Source organism: Lynx canadensis, chromosome B1, assembly GCF_007474595.2.
Source record: "Lynx canadensis isolate LIC74 chromosome B1, mLynCan4.pri.v2, whole genome shotgun sequence".
NCBI classification, from domain to species: Eukaryota; Metazoa; Chordata; class Mammalia; order Carnivora; family Felidae; genus Lynx; species Lynx canadensis.
In genome coordinates, this window is record NC_044306.2 from 53,440,451 (window position 1) to 53,461,633 (window position 21,183).

At 37.2% G+C, this 21,183-nt stretch overlaps 1 protein-coding gene across 1 annotated transcript; it reads right to left on the reverse strand.

The window, feature by feature from the left end:
- Window positions 1-2,468: 2,468 nt before the first annotated feature.
- Window positions 2,469-4,790, reverse strand: LOC115511494 (disintegrin and metalloproteinase domain-containing protein 20-like). The gene has a single exon (XM_030311881.1). The coding sequence runs from the start codon at window positions 4,788-4,790 to the stop codon at window positions 2,469-2,471; it is 2,322 nt and encodes a 773-aa protein (XP_030167741.1).
- Window positions 4,791-21,183: the final 16,393 nt, after the last annotated feature.

Consider the following 21,183-nt stretch of genomic DNA (forward strand, 5'->3'; position numbering starts at 1 on the left):
AATTACACAATCTCTAAAAAGTTATAAAATTCCTTAAATCAAATCTATTTCTTAAGCTCTTGTATTTCGCTTTTATTTTTCTGTGTAGAGCAGTGTGGGGATTTTTCCACTGACCTTTTCCAGATGAGTAATTCTGTCATCTGATATGCCCAAACTACTGTTCAAACCATCTACTGAATGATCTTTTTATTTTATTATATGATACTTTTTATTTCTGCAATATCCATTTGAAATTTTTGTATAGATTCCTAATTACTGAGGATATTCTACATTTGTTTTTGCATTTTGTAGGTTTTTTTTCCTATTTTAAATGTATTAATCACAGGTTGTTGTTTTTTTTTTTTTTTTTTTTTTTTTTTTTTTTCATTTATTCTTGCTCCACTATCTGGATCATACTTACAGTTTCTCTTTTTTTCCCCTTCCTTTTATTCTTCTTTTAGTAATAAATCATGAATTTTGATTCTTAGCATGTACAGTAATGTTTTATTAAGTGCAGGAATTGTGTATGAAACAACCATCGCAACTCCAGGTGACTTCTTCAGAGTTTTCTCTCCTCTGTTAGAAAGATCAGCTGAAGAGCTTATCACTATCTCTAATCATGGGTTGTTCCAGGTCAGAGGTGAATGGTTTTTAGTACATCTTGGGGAATTCTCCTTTCCTTATGTTGGTCAGGCATGGGCCTGCTGGACTTTCAATTCTGTGATTCTATTTTCACAACTCTGAAAACTTATCAGTGGTTGTGCTCTATCACCGAGAGGTTCACCACCCAGCTCTCCAGCATCTTGCCACATGCAACACCAAAAATCAGGTAAGTGTATTATGGGGACACAGTGCGTGTGCTGTCTTGTGTTCAAATATAACATGATTTTGGTAATTGACACCTTAATGACATTTCAAAGAGGAACGTTAGTTCAAAATATGGCTTGTGCTCAAAATACAACATGATTTTGGGGATCTATGCCTTCGAGAAATTTCAGAGGAGCTCACCAGCATCCCATAAAGCTCTCAAGCATTGTGACTTGGGGGAAATCTGATTGTGAATTAGAGGCCCTCGATGCCTAATGTTTACAGTCTATCTAACCCGTGTAGTGAGTAAGACATTGGGAATTTCTCTTTCCCTCAGCAGAGGTGCTCCACCTGGGCCAAGCCCAAGGTTCAATTCACATCTGGCATCAGCAAATGCTCAGAGGACAAAATGGCTGGCAAGATTCAGTGCTTTTCAGAATTGTTTTATCCTGCCTGAAATGTTAGTTCATCTATCCCATATTGCTTCCTCAGCTCTCTGATGTCCTTCAAATATGGTTCTTAAAATAAATTAGATTTTCTAGGTTTTTTTTTTCTTTGCAGAGGAAACAGGGTCTGCTAAGACTTATATATCCTACTTGGAATTGTAAATATCTTCTTTATCTTATTTTACAAGTGAAGTTACCAAGGGGTTGAATGGTAAGTATCATTTTCTTCTCTTTTGAGATTTTGAAGTAATTCTATCTAAGTATAAATCATGTCTCCAAGATAGTAAAGACAGTGGTGTGAAAATTCAAAACCTTCTGATGTCAGACTCCTTCCCACGTTCTCTGTCATGCAAGGTAATACTCTATCAGTCAGAATTCAGTCGCAAGAAGAGCCCACCTCTGAGGCAGCCATGCTTTACTAACAGGAAGTGCAGCTCTTGAACCTGAGACTGGAGATCAAAGGGACGAGGTGCCATTATTGGAACCCACACGTTTGGAGTAGGTCCCGTGGCTCTAGGACTCTGACCTCTGAGGAGAGGGTTGGCCAAACTGGTGCTGAACCTCTGGGATTTGGTGCAGGCCTCAAAGACCTGAGATCTAGAACTCCAAGGGTAAGACACTCCATAGCTGTGCCAGTTTCTCTGAGGTTGACAGTACTGTTGGTTCTGGGGATTAACTCAAGGAAGGAAATGTATATATATTTGAGATATATGCATATGTGTATATACAATACATATGATATCTTTCTACCTATGTCTACATCTATATTTATATCCATATGCAGTGATATAAAGATTGAAAGGCACTGCCTTTGCCAGGGTGAGAGTTAATGAGGCAACCATGACATGAACAACATTCAGGACATTTCCCATGTCCAGTCTCCCTTTAGTTTACCCTACTGGTAGTAGCTAATAAGAGAGGACTCACAAAGGAGAAATGTGATTTGCAGTTTCCTATTCCCTGTGTGAGAAAGCAGAAGACACACACACCCTATCTGTGGACTGTGCCTTTGCTCTGCAACCACAGAATAGTTCCATAAAACATTAACCGATATAATTGCCTAAAATAATGGAAAGTAAAAATGTGCCGGTAATTGGTATATTTTGCTTATTGTTCGATGGCTAACCTTTATGATCCCAAATGATAAAAAGTCTCAGGAAGTTTCTGTCAGTGACCTGTGATACAAGCTGTAACATTTCTCCTGCCAGGGAACTAAAACTTAACAAACGGGGAATTTCATTTGGGATTGGGTTTCTTTCTAGAAATCATAGCTTTTTGGTTTCTCATTGCGGGTGGATCATTCAGTTCTCCTTGATTAGGTTGACGTGGATCATTCTGCTGTTTACTGGGTGCGGTTGTAACATTTTGATCTTCTTTCTTAATGCTTTTTCCCCTTCTCATAAAAGACAAAATTAACAAAGAACAGAATAAAACCAGAGAAGGTATCAACCAGAATAAGAGTGGGCTAGTCTTCTTTTGCTGTTTCTCCTGTGACCGATTGGTCTCTTTTCTTATTGGGGGTGGGCCACTGTCTACACTACCTCCAGTGCCTTTTATCCGGCAGTCAGGAGGGTCCCACTCATAGCTGCAATGACAGTGATGTCTATTGTTACAGACACCGTTCATATTGCAGGTCTCAGGTGAGCAATCAGTTTTCAAATATGCCAAAGGGATGCATTTCCTTTGGACACAGATATGTTCTTCACCGCACTCTGTACCATCTTTTATTTCACCAAGATCAGGCAAGGGCATCCCCAAATGGAAGTCAGTACCCCAGCAGATGCTATCATTGATGTGAAGCCAATGCAGAGTAGAATGGTCTCTCAGAGTGGGAATTTCTGCCACGTTCTTACACTGAACCCTCCCACACAGGGTATCTGAGTTATTACATTTTATAAATTGATGATTCTTGAGACCACAGTTGCCGAAACGGTCACCTCGGACGTTCACTGTACTGTAGCAAATCTGACTCGCACTCTTGGAATTTGGGCCAAAAAGTTGGCTACACTGTTCATCACGAGTATTGCACCTCTTTTCATAGCAGTAGCCACCACCTGTGCATTCGGCTCCATCTTGCATGTACACGTCTTCTGGACACTGATAGGATGTCCCGTCGCACCACTCGGGAAGGTCACATTCATTTTCCCGTTCTCTACACACGTCACCTGATGGCATGATCTTGCAGTCTTTGCAACAAAGCCCAGAAGCACAGGTAGCCCCAGGACTCAGAGTACAGTCTAACTGACAACATGGATCTTTTGTACACAGACTTAAGGAGCCGCAGTCACAGTCTTCTCCATCTTCAACCACACCGTTCCCACAGCGTGTATACCGGAAGATTCTCTTTGGCGTTCGTGGATGCAAGATACATCTTGATCCCGCCGAGGTGTGCCAATATCTAGCATAACTGCAGTTGCTGAATTTAGTTGCCTGAGACTGTGTTGCATACATTATGCACACATCGTCTGCACATTTACATGTTTTCTCATCATGCCACATACCCAGAGAATGACCGAGCTCATGTGACACAACAAATGCAAACACACCCAAATTGTCACTTGTGAAAGCATCCACTGCACAATTAGTATTGTAGTTACATATTGATCCAACATAAGATATGCCAAGAGCACCATATCCTTTTTTTACAAAAACATGCGCAATGTCATGGGGGACACGGGCATTAAAGCTTTCTTTCTTCCAGGCGCAAAATAAATCCAGGAGTGTGTCCATGTTCTTTATGTCAACAGGGTTTCCTCCATTCCAGACCTCCATTCCAACCAAACTCACATCAATATTTAGTGGTTGATAGAAGGTATTTACGTTATTCATAGTAGTGATTACTTCCAGCTCCACAGTTGTGACATTGTATCTGCGATAAGCATATCGATTGTAGTCCACCACCACTGCCATTTCAACAAATCTCTTGTGGGTCCCCAGACTTTCATACCCACGTTGCAGCAAAACAGAATTATTGCTCTCTTGTGACTTCACTTGCCGTGCTATTTTTTCATCTGTTAAGCCACACCTCATGGGTGGGAATTGTTTCTCCTCACCGTACATCTTATATACCAGGTGTTCAAATGTGGTAGAAAGCTTTTTGGGTAAAATTTCATAAACAATGTGATTTGTCTGCATTATTCCTTGTAAGCCCCCAAAACAGGTACTCAGAGACACCAAGGAATCCGGATCCCCTTCCACATAGCCACGATAATAACAGTCTTTCTGGATAAATGGCTGGTCTTCAAGAAGAGCCCCCTGGTCTGTGTAGGTGAACACTGGGAAATTTTTGGACAGCAAAAGCTTCTTTACCTTCATATGGAAAACATGTCGCTGGCCTCCAAAATGCAGTTGGTAAGAGATCCAGCCTGGAGGCTTCTTGACATTGCTAGGGTTTGTTACCCTCAAAGGAATCACCACTTCTGGGGGGCCATGGCAATAGGAGTGTTCAACATGGGACCATCCAAAAAGGAGCAGAAACACTCTTATGTACCATGACCTCAGAAACACATGTACCATGACCTCACCCACAGCTATTATGGAGACACCATATTCAGCCATTGGTGAGACCAAAACAGAGCGGATCAGGAAGCATCACTATTCTGTCTCCTCCCTCTGAGCTGGAAGTATGCTGATAAATAAAGTGCTGATATTTAAAGATCTGTCTTCTAGGAGTCACAACATCAGAGCAGCAGCACTAAAAGAAAAAAATACAAAGAAGGGCAGATATAGGAGTGGAACATATGAGCAAGTCAAGGTGAAGGATGAAAGGAAGGGTATGGGGTAAAGTGGGTCAGCGTTTGCCTCATGACTCAGTATATTGCATTGCATTAAATAAATCATGGTAAGGCAGAATGAGACTACGTGTACAAAGCAATGGTGATTGGCTATAGGTTGACTCTAAGAATCTAGATAAAGGACACATATGGATTTGTTATATTGCTCTGTAAATATATGAATATGTATCAGCATTTTCACAATAAATATATAAAATAAAAGAGTATTACTGGAAATGTGAACACCTATCATATTTTAATGTAGCAGTCTCAATTTACACATATGGGGTGGATATGGATATCACGATATAGGTCTTCCTTTCACTTTCAAATGATAAATTATTTAGTCACATTACTCAGGAGAGATATAAAAATTACTCATGTATTTTATTATTTTTTCTCATGGTCTGTAAATATGCTTCCATGAAAGAAATTATTGATTGTCCTAGCTCCTTCCTGCATTCCCTTTTTCATCTAAGCCTGTGAAACTGCAAGAATCAAGGCATCAATATTGGCATCAAATTCTGACTTTATAAGATTTCAAGGTAACCATGTCTTGGGTTTGGCAGTAAAATGTATTTATTTCATAAATAAAAATACATATGCATATTTTGCATGAAAAGTAGAAACAAAATAATGGTGCGACGCACTCAGGAAATATACATGTACGTATATGTTGAGATAGTAATGGTCTGGAGATATTAATGGTCTCAAATTTGGAAGCAGTGTTTGGGACAAAACTACACATTAGAAATTTGTAAAATTTCAATATTTTGTATATGCATTGCTTATTTTTATTACCCAATGAGAGTATCCACTGTCTTTATGAAATCATTAAAGTAATAACAATGCTTAAAGTAATGACACCAAGAACTCTCGGTCTAGTTGAAAAACCAGGAAAGTGAAGTCAGCTATGAGGGATCTAATATAAACTGATCAAACCACCTCCCATAGTAGACAATATAAAAATTAAGGGCACCTGGGTGACTCAGTCAGTTAAGTGTCCGACTTTTGTTCAGGTCATGATCTCACGGTTCGTGAGTTTGAGCCCAGCGTTGGGCTATGTGCTGACAACTCAGAGCCTGGAGCCTGTTTTGGATTCTGTGTCTCCCTTTTTCTCTACTCCTCCCTCACCTGCCCTCTGCCTCTCTCTCTCTCAAAAATAAATAAACATTAAAAATTTGTTTAAAAAAGATGCATGATTAAGGACCTCGCCTCTGCTAGTCCCTGTACCTATTTTTGCTTAATCATTAAAAAAAAAATCTTGAAGCTATGTTCCCTTGACCTCTTTTTTGTAGAATCATTGTGTCATGTATGGAATCTTCCTTTCATGAAAAGCAAAAATCTCTTGACTTTCACTTCTTCATGGAAATCTCCTTATTCCTACTTCATTTTACTAAAGGTACCAATCAACAATTCAAAGCAAGGCATAGAGGAAGATTTACATTCTCAGTATTCCTGTATGGCATACAGAGCAGATGACAGAGCCAAATTTGCACTGATTACCAAAGCCACTTACAAACCACTAAACCGGTAGCCATCTCACTGGACCACTATTTAGGTTTTTTTCTTACTCAAACACCAACACCCAAATCAATGCTACACAAACCTCAAGCAATTGGGTGTCTGATTTATTAATGTGTTATTCACCAATAATTTTACCCACATCTGGGGTTTAGTGAGCATATGGGAAACCTATATAATACCTAGTTTATTTTAGCTTTGCTACTTATTTTCAACAATATTTAACCATTGGCTTATAGCTAAATATTATTTCTTAGTATCATCTGTATCTTATTATCAAACTCTAACTGTAACCCTAACCCTAACCCTAATCCTAACCCTTATTATAACCCTCCATTGTCCTGACTCTTACATGTCAAATAGTTAACCACAACTTTTATTCTTATTCAAAACTTGATTCTCAAATTTATGCAGAAAAATCACTTTTTTTTCATTCTCCCCCACTTTTTACGTTCCCTTAATTTTACCTCGTATATCTATAGCCTGGCTCTAGACTCCATTAATACAACCACTGTGGTCTCAAATCTTCAGCTCCAACTAGGTTAATCCTTTTTCCCTGATTTTGCTACGCCCATAGAAACATCTCAAAACTCCTGGGAAAAGAAATCACAGAGTATCTTCACCTTCACCTGAAAATCCCTTGTCTTTGTTTTCACAAGTAGTTATTATTGAGTTCCAGTTATGGTAGTTTAAACAGTAAAATCCAGAATTCAACATTTCTTACATGTCTAATACAAGATTTGGTATTTTTCTTAGTCTTTGCTTTCTTCTTGCAGATAGCAGCCAGGAAATTTATTTCAGGCTAAATACTATCTTCATCATTAATAAGATCTGAATTCCTAGGGTAGTTTGGTATTTCTCTAGGACTAATGGGGAGGAATATTTCACAAAATGCCAAGAAACCACAAAAAGGAAAGTAAAATTCCTAAATTAAACCTTTGAGGACAATACCTCTAAATTGTGAGTAAAATCTTAATATACTGATTTGACTTTTGAGTCTCTTGATATATATTTTGTAATTATAATGGAGTATCAATTGTTGTGATGGAAAATAATTAAGAATAACAGAGTGCTGTTGAGAGTGAAACTAATCAATAAAAATTAGTCAGAATTTATTTCTAATTCCAAGAGTATGTGAGCCAGACGGCATTTATCCTCACAACATTATTTTATGCAATGATTCAAGAGACACATTTCCTAAGAGAATATAACATTTTCATTCATAATGTGGTATAATGCCATAATGAAACAGAAACTTCTAAGTAGATGGTCATACATCATCTTTTATAAGTTCTTTTTTTCTCTCCTGCGAGCGTCATCAAGCTCATCAATCTATCTACCCTAATTACCACCTCCCTTTCTCACTCTTATAGCTTTATTTTTCCAAAGTATGAGCAACAACCCACTAAAAACACAATTTTGTTTACTCAACCAAGTAAAATAGACCAGAATAAGACATAATCCAGGTAACAGATCCTCCTTAAGAATAAAAAATGGCAAAGAATTATGGTGTGTGTATGTTTGCATGTGTGTATGCATGTATGCGTTAATACTAATGTTTCTCTCCTCTACAGCTAAATTCTTGAAAGACTTACCAGCAGTAGAATTAATGGTTCCCATTATCTTTGCTAGCTAGAGCCCTATCATGGTTTGTACTACCTCTCTTTATGCACAAAGACTTTGATCTAAAACCTTACATAAAAAGAGAACTAACAATCCGCTCCCTTTCATCTCTCATTTGATTGTGTTCTAGATTTAACTGCTTAGCAACAAGACTTTCTCAATTCTGAAGACCGTGGCAACTGGACAAAAGTTCTCCCACTCTGGAAGAATCATCTGCATCAAGCTTTATCTCTAATTATCCTTCACTATGAGTAAATATGACTGTATTTTTTTTTATCCCTATCCTATGTGCTCCCTGAACACAGCAGAGACACTTTACCTTCGGTATTTTTGTTCATACTATTGCCCTGGTCCAAGATTATTTTCTTAACACTGAACCATATTATGGAATACTTGAATTATTTCAGGTTCCAGAAAGAAGTTTGACCCTATTTAAATCATTTTACAAGGATTCAAATATCAGTAATCATCTATAACTTTCTTTGTTAGATTAATGAATAACTTAGAGATATTTCATATCTATAAATAAATATGCTTCATCTATTAGGGAATATTGTTGGCAAAAAATGGCAAAACAAAATTTAAGAGAAGAGAGATTAATTAAATATAGTGTGGGTGGTAAAGTCAGCATCATGGTGGCATAAGATATTCCTCATTTATCTCTCCCTCTTTTTTTAAACAATGAATTAGACATCCATACATAAACAAGAATGCCGTAGCACCTGGGAGGGATCCAAGAGAACTTCTTCCTATCTGTGCATCAGAAAATAAATAAACAAGACCTTAGTAAGAATGGATCCAAGGGAGTTAGCAAACCTGCCCCACTTCCACTTGCTTTGGTCAAGGAAAAAACCTGGAAAGTGCTGTCCTGCAAGGAAACACACAGGTGACATAAAATGGATAGAAGTCCATCCTGCCATAGTGGAGATTTCAACATGCCATTGGAATAGAATAGAATAGAAATGAGTTTGGAAGCAGTGGACAGAGAGGGACTTTACTGGAGCTTACTGCCTCCCCAGGTGACACTGCATGGAACTAAGCCCTCTGTTAGTGGCGGCACAGATGTTTTTCACACCGATAGTGGAAAGACGTGATTTCCCCTAGGAGGAGTTGGAAAGCGTGGGTGATCTTCAGGTTAATCTAGCTGTGGGGGTTGAAACTGAAGGAACCTGTCTCTTTCCAGAAGACACTGATTTCTGAGAAGGTACCTCCATGACTGAGGGCAAAGAAAAGAAAAAAAAAAAACAGACCATAATTTCAAAGGTCATGAAAGGAACACAGTTTCTGCTGTAAATTTAGGACTTCAGCATGAAGCTACTGGGAATAGCCTGCCGGAGGATATCATCAGCCTGTAGGCACCCACAAAACTCTGCTAAGCTCCCACTTCACCCCACTGTGCAGCATCTGCCTTGTGTGTGTGCTCCTGCTATGGCAGTGAGATCAAGGAAGTTCATAAATAAAGGAAATATACCATTACAAAAGATATCAATTATTCTCTAACAACTGATCCTAAAGACATGGTATACAGCGATATAGCTCATAAAGAACTGAAAAGAGCTGTATTGAAGAAACTATAAACTACAAAAAAAAGTCAGAAAGTCTAATCAATGAGATTAAGAAAGAGATAAATGAATAAATGAGTTCTTTAGAAAAAAAAAGAGAAACCATGAAAAAGAACCAAAAATAATCATGAACTGAAGAATTCAATGATTGGATGAAGAATACAATACAGAGCATCTGTAGTAGAGTAGAGCAGATGGAAGAGAGAATAAATGACTTAACAGGTAAGAATTTTGAAATAGCACAGTAGCAAGAGAACAAAGAGAAAAAAATAGAAATGAGCAAAGAAAGCTTACATTACTTGTGAGACTCAATCAAAAGGGCAAACCTCCAAACTATTGTGGTTCCAGAGGGAGAACAGAGGGAGAAGGGGTAGAAATTTTAGTTAAAATAATAGTAGCTAAAATCTTCCCATGCCTGGGGATACTTGGAACCAAAGTTCAGGAAGCTAATAGATAACTCTATTACCTCAGTGACAAAAGACATTTTCAAAGACACATTATAATGAAGCTATCAAAATCAAAGTTAAAAAGTTCTAAGGTAGCCAGGGAAAAAGCAGTGCAACTAAGAAAGGAACCCTATTAAGCTATCAGTGGATTTCTCAGCAGAAACCCTACAAGCCAGGAGAAAGTAGAATGTCATATTCAAAGTGTTAAATGATAGAAATTGCCAGTCAGGAATACTATGTCAAACATAGTTTTTCTTCAGATTTGTGAGAGAAATAAAGACTCTTCCAGACAAACAAAAGCTAGGGGAGTTCATCATCACTAGATCTACCTTGCAAGTAGTATTTCAAAGAGAGTTCTCTAAACTGAAATGAAAAAAAAAAACTCTAATCAGTGAGATGAAAGCAAACAAAAGTATGTAACACAATGGTAAAGCTGAAACATATATAGGAAGATTTAGAAAACTCCAATTATATAAATAGGACGGTGTATTAACCACTTAACAATAGTATAACAAGAGAAACAAGTATTAAAAATAAGAATAGCTGCTATAATTTGTAATGAATACACAGCATAAAAAATGGTAGGGGCACCTGGGTGGCTCAGTTGGTTAAGTGCCTGACTCTTGATTTCAGCTCAGGTCATGATCTTGGTTCAGCTCTCAGCTCATGATCTCATGGTTGTGAGATTGAGCCCTGTGTGGGGCTCTGCACTGGGTATGAAGCTTACTTAAGATTCTCTTTCTCTGCCCCTACCCTCTGCGCCCCCCCCCCCCCACCGACTCTCTCTCTCTCAAAAAAGGATAAATGGTGACATCAAAAATATCAAAAGGGAGGAATAAAATTGTGGTGTCTTTATAGGCAAATGAAGGTAACTTGCTATCAGCATAAAATATACTGTTTTATATATGTTATTTTTTTGTAAGCCTCATGGTAACCTCAAAGCGAAACCTAGAGTAGATTCATGAAACATTAAAAAAGTAGGGTGGGAGGATGGGGCACCAGGATGGCGCAGTTGGTTAAGTATCTATCTGACTCTTGATTTCAACTCAGGTCATGGTCTTGTGGTTTGTGAGTTTGAGCCCTGCATGGGGCTCTGTGCTGACAGAGCAGAGCCTGCTTCAGATTCTCTCTCTCCCTCTCTCTTTGCCCCTCCTTGCTCCTGCTTTCTCTCTATCTCAAAATAAATGAGTAAATTAAAAAAATATACTTTAAAAAGGGCCAGAGGGATGCCAGCATGGTACGCCATTAATTTACAAATATAGGAAGAAACAGAGGGGAAAAGAAACAATTGAAATAGAAAACAGACAAAAAGCAACAACTAAAATGGCTATTTAGTAAATCTTTACGTATCAATAATCCTACATCTAAATGGACTGAATTCAGTAATTAAAAGGCACAATTTGGCTGGTTGGAGAAAGAGGAGGAATGGGGGTGAGAAGGGAGGAAGAGGAGTAGAAGGGGGAAGGAGGAGGACAGGGAGGAGAGTAAGAAGGAGGAGGAGGAGGAAGACCCAACTATATGCAGCCTACAAGACATTGATTTTATTTTAAAGAGACACATAGGTTCAAAGTAAGAAGACGGAAGAAGAGACTTTATATAAGTGCAGACCATAAGAAAGAAAAGGTAGATTTACTTGTATCAGACAAAATAGGCTTTAGTCAAAAGTAGTGACTAGAAACCTAACAGCAAGTTAGAAAATAGAAAGTGTTTTTTCTTAGCTCGGGCTGCTACAACATATTATGTAGAAGGGGTGACTTCAGCTACAGATATTTATTGATCATTATTCTGGAACCTGGAAAGTCCTACCCAAGGTGCCAGTTGATTTGATTCTTTGGTGACGGATCTCTTTCCAGCTTGCAGGAGGGCCACCTTCTGGTTATATCTTCACATTGTGGAGAGGGAAAGCTCTGGTATGTTCTCATCTTACAAGAGTCACTAATCCCAACATGGAAGCTCCCTACTTGTGATCTTACCTAAACCTAATAACTTTCCAAAGCCCCACCTTCTAATCCCACCACATAGGAATTCATTCAGAGCTTCAACATACAAATTTTGTGGGGGAGGCACAAACATTTGGTACACACCAGTTTACTGAAAGGAGAGTGGTCAACAAAGAGGCCAACTGAAATAAAAGGGAAATATTTTGATTGCTGCTGGTCTACATCAGGCAACGTTTTCTTTCATCTGTAGAGTTTTGGGATGATGCAGTCTCCTCAAAGTCATCTAGTTCTGGACATATTTCAACGTGCCTCTGCATAAGCTCTGCAGTGACACAAGATTTTCTGGTATTATGATTATAACCGTAATTACTTGAAGAAGCGTGAATGGATTAGTGTATGTCCTGGAGTCTGAAACAGTATTCATGATTAACAGTATCTGAAATAATAATTTGAGACACAGTTTTATGCCTGGTATTTTTTGGCATCACTTCTGGTTTTACAGTTGCATATAATATAGAGCTGTATCCCTTAATGTATGTCCCTTTTGGACACAGAACCAATTCCCTTGGATGTATGGCTATGGGCAAATATACTACTTTCCTGAAAGTATCTGACAAAATCAGAATATATGAAGGTAGAATATGTAGCAAGACAAAAATTTGAGTCTCTTTGCAAGAATTCCATAGAGCAAGCATTGGATGCCTTTTTATTAGAAATAAAAATAGATCTTTAGGCCAAGGATGAGTTAGCATTTTTTTAAATATTCTGAATATAAAATATCCACGTCCTTTCTTATCTTCCTAGAACTATCTAAAATGAAGTAGACCTGGAAGTGTTTATCTAGTGAGAGTATTTTATATGTTCCTTTAAATATATTGACTATAAAATGAAATTTGTTTTAATCTCCAGGGAGTATTAAAGATAGTCTTCTGTTGGAAAAATACAATGTTATTTTCTGAGATATGAGGTAAAATTTAAACTTCAGCCTTTTAAAATGGAAAATTTAAGGGCATCTGGGTGGCTCAGTTGGCTAAATGGCCGACTTCAGGTCAGGTCATGATCTCTCAGTTTGCGGGTTCGAGTTTGAGCCTTGCATCGGGCTCTGTGCCTGGAGCTTGCTTTGGATTCTGTATCTCCCCCTATCTCTATCCCTCCCCCACTCCTTCTCTCTCTCTCTCTCTCAAAATTAAATAAACATTAAAAATAAATAAATAAATAATAAAAATAATAAAATGGAAAGTTTGAATTCTATTAGAGTAACAAGATAACAATTAAATTATTGAAGTAACTGAATAAAGTTCAACTGTCATTGTGGAAATGACTATTGTAGTAGAGATTCCAATCTGACTTCGTCTTGCTCATAAAAGTTGTACACAATATGGGGCACCTGGGTGGCTTCGTCAATTGAGTGTCCGACTTTGGTTCAGGTCAAGATCTCACAGTTGGTGAGCTCAAGCCCTGCACTGGGCTCTCTGCTGTCAGCATGGAGCTCACTTCAGATCCTCTGTCCCCCTCTCTCTCTGACCCTCCTCTGCTTGTGCTGTTCTCTCTCAAAAATAAACATTAAAAAAAAAGTTAAAATAATTGTACATAATACCCTATTACATATTCAAACATTTTTGGGTAAAATTTTACCCACATTATGCTTATAGATGTTTGAGTTAGTTTATCCTGTCACTTGTGTGTTTTTCTTTGTTACATAGAGGTCATAAGATTGGACAATGTTGACTATATGAGAGACAATGAGATAGCTGATATTTTAACTTGTGAGGTCAGGTTGATGTCTTTTTAAAAATAAATCCTTTCTATTAAGAAATCATGCTGAACAACAGTCCTTATACCAATAATTGTCCTTAAGCAAATAAGGGATTTTTAGATTTTTGTTTTTAATCAAAGTATATTTGATATACAACATTCTGTTAGATCCAGGTGTATGACATAATGATTCACAATCGCACATACTACAAATGCTTACCCCAACAGGTGTCCTTACCATCTGTCACCAAAGTTATTGCAATAGATTTGACTGCATTTGCTATACCGTTCTTTTCATCCCCATGACTTGCTTATCTCATAATTGAAATTTGTATTTTATAATCATCTCACCTATTTTGCCCAAAAAATTGAAAAGAAGAGAGAATACTTCCAAATTCAGTAATGAGGCCAATATTAACCTGATACCAAAGCCAGACAAAGACACTACAAAAAAAGAAACCTGCAGGTTACTATCTATGACAAATATGGTTGCAAATTTCTCAACAAGATGCTAGCAAACTGAACGCAAGAGCACATTAAAGGGGTCATACGCCATGTGGGATTTATCTCTGGGATACAAGGAAGGTTCAGCACATACAAATCAATTACTGTGATGAGCCACATCAATTGAATGAAACATAAAAATCACATAATTATCTCAAGAAATGCAGAAATTTTTTGACAATATTAAACAGATTCTCATGATAAAAACCCTCGACAAAGTAGGTATAGAAGAAATTTACTTCAACATAATAAAGGACACATATGAAGAGCCCACTACTAACATCACATTTAAGAGTGAAAACTGAAAGGTTTCCTCTAAGATTAGGAGCAAGGTAATGATACCCTCTCTCGTCCCTTCTCTTCACCATAGTACTAGAAACCCTCCTAAAGCAATCAGGCCAGAAAAGGAAAGAAAAGGCATCCAAATTAGAATGATGAAGTAAAATTACCTCTTTGCAGATAATATAATCTTAAATGTGCACAACACTAAAGACTCCATAAAAATACTATTAAGAGTAAAAAATAAAATCAGTTTAGCACAGAATACTGAACAAACATACGATAGTCACTGGAATTTCTATGTATTAACAATGAAGAGCCTGACAAGGAAATTAAGAAATTAAAAAATAAATTACAGTAGTGTCAGCAAGAATAGCATACTTAAGAATAAACTAACTGAATGAAATAAAGACTTAAAAACTTTGAAAAGAGACAAGTGGGGTTGCATAGAAAAAGCTTCTGCACAGCACAGGAAAATAAAGCTAGCAAAAAGGCATCATGCAGAATGGGTGAAAATATTTGCAAACCATAATCTGATGAGGGTAAATATCCAAAATACATAAGGAATTCTTACAACTCAACAGAAAAAAAACTGAATAAAAAGTGGACAAAGACTCAACTAGACTTTTATTTTTATTTTTATTTTTATCAATATATGAAATTTTTTGTCAAATTGGTTTCCATACAACACACAGTGCTCATCCCAAAAGGTGCCCTCCTCAATACCCATCACCCACCCTCCCCTCCCTCCCAACCCCTATCAACCCTCAGTTTGTTCTCAGTTTCTTTTTTTTTTTTTTTTACTAAAACATTTTTTTAATGTGCCAAATAACCGAGTATTACAGTTTTATACAACAATCCTATATTTGTGGACTATGTTTCTGGGTTTGTTTTAAAGATTATTAGATTTGACTTAAAGTCTTTATCCTATAACAACTTATGAAACAATCTACAGTGAGTTGTTCGACATTGATTTTAACTGTTATGTAAGTGTTTAATTGAGCTTCAATTCTTGCTAAAATCATAAATTGATTTCCAAACATAAATGATTTTAAAATGATAATAGTAATAAATGTGAAGCACCATGATAACCGAATTAGTGGGGAGGGAAATGAGGGAGAAAAGTTGAGAAAGCATTTTTCCATGCAGTGCTTGTCTGAGGAGACCAGATTAATTACTGATGTGTTAATTTTTGGTGATACAGATCAATATTCTATTTACTATTTATTTGTATAGCTGACTAATTTCTGAAGAATGATATTATAAATCATACCGCATAACATTTAAAAATGTCATTAAATTAATATTGTAGAAAGCTTTTATTACACATTTTATTTTATGGAAAAGTGGAGGAAATATGCAAATATCAAAGGGATGAATTCAGTATAAACAATTCCAGACTGGAGAAATTGGTAAGACCATATTAAAATTATTGGAAGGTATTTTGTTAAAAAAAAGGCAGAAGGAGTTACAGTTCATTGCAATGTGTATGTGATAAAAACTGGTTGAGAAATTGCTCTTAAAATGATCACTACCTATCTACTCATATACCTACAATTCATTTCAGAGGAAAAGATAGTTTTTGGCACAGACTACCTCTGAAGTTTCAGGGTAGTAAGGAATTATCTATGATAGTAACAAAATTTGTGACTTGAGAAATGTAATGCACAAATATGTAAATTTGCTCTGAAAATTTCTCTTCGACCCAGGTACATATTGTAAAATCGTCTGATTATCCACAGTTGATATGATTTAATATTTCTTCATCTATTTCATTCCTATGTTTGAGAATATCTGGGGTCTTAAATTGTAATAGACACTTCAGACTTTGTATCTTAAAATGTTCATGTATCAAAAATAAAATAATAAAAATATGAAATGGGTCATAAAATGTCTGTTCATGTCATGCAGGGGAGGTTAGTATAACAGTAGTTTCGTGATCATTACATTTTGAAATCCTCTTTATCATTAAAGCAATAAAAGCCCTATAAATATTGTTTCTTCCATTGTAAAAATCTACCTGCATATAAGTCTTCACTGATTTTGCAGTTTGTCAAGTTTAATTTAATTTAATTTTATTTTATTTATTTATATATATATATATGAAATTTATTGACAAATTGGTTTCCATATAACACCCAGTGCTCATCCCAAAAGGTGCCCTCCTCAATACCCATCACCCACCCTCCCCTCCCTCCCACCCCCCATCAACCCTCAGTTTGTTCTCAGTTTCTAAGAGTCTCTTATGCTTTGGCTCTCTCCCACTCTAACCTCTTTTTTCTTCCTTCACCTCCCCCATGGGTTTCTGTTAAGTTTCTCAGGATCCACCTAAGAGTGAAAACATATGGCATCTGTCTTTCTCTGTATGGCTTTTTTTCACTTAGCATCACACTCTCCAGTTCCATCCACGTTGCTACAAAGGGCCATATTTCATTCTTTCTCATTGCCACGTAGTACTCCATTGTGTAAATAAACCACAATTTCTTTATCCATTCATCAGTTGATGGACATTTAGGCTCTTTCCATAATTTGGCTATTGTTGAAAGTGCTGTTATAAACATTGGGGTACAAGTGCCCCTATGCATCAGTACTCCTGTATCCCTTGGGTCAATTCCTAGCAGTGCTACTGCTGGGTCATAGGGTAGGTCTATTTTTAATTTTTTGAGGAACCTCCACACTGTTTTCCAGAGTGTCTGCACCAATTTGCATTCCCACCAACAGTGCAAGAGGGTTCCCGTTTCTCCATATCCTCTCCAGCATCGATAGTCTCCTGATTTGTTCATTTTGGGCACTCTGACTGGCGTGAGGTGATATCTGAGTGTGGTTTTGATTTGTATTTCCCTGATGAGGAGCGACGTTGAGCATCTTTTCATGTGCCTGTTGGCCATCCGGATGTCTTCTTTAGAGAAGTGTCTATTCATGTTTTCTGCCCATTTCTTCACTGGATTATTTGTTTTTAGGGTGTGGAGTTTGGTGAGCTCTTTATAGATTTTGGATACTAGCCCTTTGTCCGATCTGTCATTTGCAAATATCTTTTCCCATTCCATCAGTTGCCATTTAGTTTTGTTGATTGTTTCCTTTGCTGTGCAGAAGATTTTTATCTTCATAAGGTCCCAGTAGTTCATTTTTGCTTTTAATTCCCTTGCCTTTGGGGATGTGTCAAGTAAGAAATTGCTATGGCTGAGGTCAGAGAGGTCTTTTTCTGCTTTCTCCTCTAGGGTTTTGATGGTTTCCTGTCTCACATTCAGGTCCTTTATCCATTTTGAGTTTGTTTTTATGAATGGTGTAAGAAAATGGTCTAGTTTCATCCTTCTGCATGTTGCTGTCCAGTTCTCCCAGCACCATTTGTTAAAGAGATTGTCTTTTTTCCATTGGATGTTCTTTCCTGCTTTGTCAAAGATGAGTTGGCCATACGTTTGTGGGTCTAGTTCTGGGGTTTCTATTCTATTCCATTGGTCTATGTGTCTGTTTTTGTGCCAATACCATGCTGTCTTGATGATTACAGCTTTGTAGTAGAGGCTAAAGTCTGGGATTGTGATGCCTCCTGCTTTGGTCTTCTTCTTCAAAATTACTTTGACTATTCAGGGCATTTTGTGGTTCCATATGAGTTTTAGGATTGCTTGTTCTAGCTTCGAGAAGAATGCTGGTGCAATTTTGATTGGGATTGCATTGAATGTGTAGATAGCTTTGGGTAGTATTGACATTTTAAAAATATTTATTCTTCTAATCCATGAGCACGGAATGTTTTTCCAATTCTTTAAATCTTCTTCAATTTCCTTCATAAGCTTTCTATAGATTTCAGCATACAGATCTTTTACATCTTTGGTTAGATTTATTCCTAGGTATTTTATGCTTCTTGGTGGAATTTTGAATGGAATCAGTTTCTTTATTTGTCTTTCTGTTGCTTCAGTATTAGTGTATAAGAATGCAACTGATTTCTGTACATTGATTTTGTATCCTGCGACTTTGCTAAATTCATGTATCAGATCTAGCAGACTTTTGGTGGAGTCTATTAGATTTTCCATGCATAATATCATGTCATCTGCAAAAAGTGAAAGCTTAACTTCATCTTTGCCAATTTTGATGCCTTTGATTTCCTTTTGTTGTCTGATTGCTGATGCTAGAACTTCCAACACTATGTTAAGCAACAACGGTGAGAGTGGACATCCCTGTCGTGTTCCTGATCTCAGGGGGAAAGCTTTCAGTTTTTCCCCATTGAGGATGATGTTAGCTGTGGGCTTTTCATAAACGGCTTTTATGATGTTTAAGTATGTTCCTTCTACCCCGACTTTCTCGAGGGTTTTTATTAAGAAACATTGCTGAATTTTGTCAAATGCTTTTTCTGCATAGATTGACAGAATCATATGGTTCTTATCTTTTCTTTTATTAATGTGATGTATCACGTTGATTGATTTGCGAATGTTGAACCAGCCCTGCATCCCAGGAATGAATCCCACTTGATCACGGCGAATAATTCTTTTTATATGCTGTTGAATTCAATTTGTTAGTATCTTATTGAGAATTTTTGCATCCATATTCATCAGGGATATTGGCCTGTAGTTCTCTTTTTTTACTGGGTCTCTGTCTGGTTTAGGAATCAAAGTAATACTGGCTTTATTGAATGAGTCTGGAGGTTGTCCTTCCCTTTCTATTTTTTGGAATAGCTTGAGAAGGATAGGTATTATCTCTGCTTTAAACGTCTGGTAGAACTCCCCTGGGAAGCCATCTGGTCCTGGACTCTTATTTGTTGGGAGATTTTTGATAACTGATTCAATTTCTTTGCTGGTTATGGGTCTGTTCAAGCTTTCTATCTCCTCCTGATTGAGTTTTGGAACTGTGTGAGTGCCTAGGAATTTGTCCATTTGTTCCACATTGTCCAGTTTGTTGGCATATAGTTTTTCATAGTTTCCCTGATAATTGCTTGTATCTCTGAGGCATTGGTTGTAATAATTCCATTTTCATTCATGATTTTACCTATTTGGGTCATCTCCCTTTTCTTTTTAAGAAGCCTGGCTACAGGCTTATCAATTTTGTTTTTTGTTTTTTTTTTCAAAAAACCAACTCTTGGTTTCGTTGATCAGCTCTCCAGTTTTTTTAGATTCTATATTGTTTATTTCTGCTCTGATCTTTATTATTTCTCTTCATCTGCTGGGTTTAGGCTGTCTTTGCTGTTCTGCTTCTATTTCCTTTAGGTGTGTTGTTAGATTTCGTATTTGGTATTTTTCTTGTTTCTTGAGATAGGCCTGGATTGCAATGTATTTTCCTCTCAGGACTACCTTTGCTGCATCCCAAAGCGTTTGGATTGTTGTATTTTCATTTTTGTTTGTTTCCATATATTTTTAAATTTCTTCTCTAATTGCCTGGTTGACCCACTCATTCTTTAGTAGGGTGTTCTTTAACCTCCATGCTTTTGGAGGTTTTCCAGACTTTTTCCTGTGGTTGATTTCAAGCTTCATAGCATTGTGGTCTGAAAGTATGCATGGTATGATCTCAATTCTTGTATACTTATGAAGGGCTGTTTCGTGACCCAGTATGTGATCTATCTTGGAGAATGTTCCATGTGCACTCAAGAAGAACGTATATTCTGTTGTGTTGGGATGCAGAGTTCTAAATATATCTGTCAAGTCCATCTGATCCAATGTATCATTCAGGGCCCTTGTTTCTTTATTGACCGTGTGTCTAGATGATCTATCCATTTCTGTAAGTGGAGTGTTAAAGTCCCCTGCAATTACCACATTCTTATCAATAAGGTTGCTATGTTTGTAATTGTTTTATATATTTGGGGGCTCCTGTATTCGGCACATAGACATTTATAATTGTTAGCTCTTCCTGATGGATAGACCCTGTAATGATTATAAAATGCCCTTCTTCATCTCTTGTTACAGCCTTTAATTTAAAGTCTAGTTTGTCTGATAAAGTATGGCTACTCCAGCTTTTTTTGACTTCCAGTAGCATGATAAATAGTTCTCTATCCGCTCACTTTCAATCTGAAGGTGTCCTCAGGTCTAAAATGGGTTTCTTGTAGACAGCAAATAGATAGGTCTTGTTTTTTTATCCATTCTGATACCCTATGTCTTTTGGTTGGCTCATTTAGTCCACTTACGTTAAATATTATTATAGAAAGATATGGGTTTAGAGTCATTGTGATGTCTGTAGGTTTCATGCTTGTAGTGATGTCTCTGGTACTTTGTCTCACAGGATCTCCCTTAGGATCTCTTGTAAGGCTGGTTTAGTGGTGACGAATTCCTTCAGTTTTTGTTTGGGAAGACCTTTATCTCTCCTTCTATTCTAAATGACAGATTTGCTGGATAAAGGATGCTCGGCTGCATATTTTTTCTGTTCATCACATTGAAGATTTCCTGCCATTCCTTTCTGGCCTGCCAAGTTTCAGTAGAGAGATCTGTCACGAGTCTTATAGGTCTCCCTTTATATGTGAGGGCACGTTTACCCCTTGCTGCTTTCAGAATTTTCTCTTTATCCTTGTATTTTGTCAGTTTCACTATGATATGTCATGCAGAAGATCGATTCAAGTTACGTCTGAAGGG

Excerpts from the sequence above, each read along its gene's own strand:
- LOC115511494 (XM_030311881.1), bottom strand. The coding sequence starts at position 4,790 with ATGGCTGAATATGGTGTCTCCATAATAGCTGTGGGTGAGGTCATGGTA.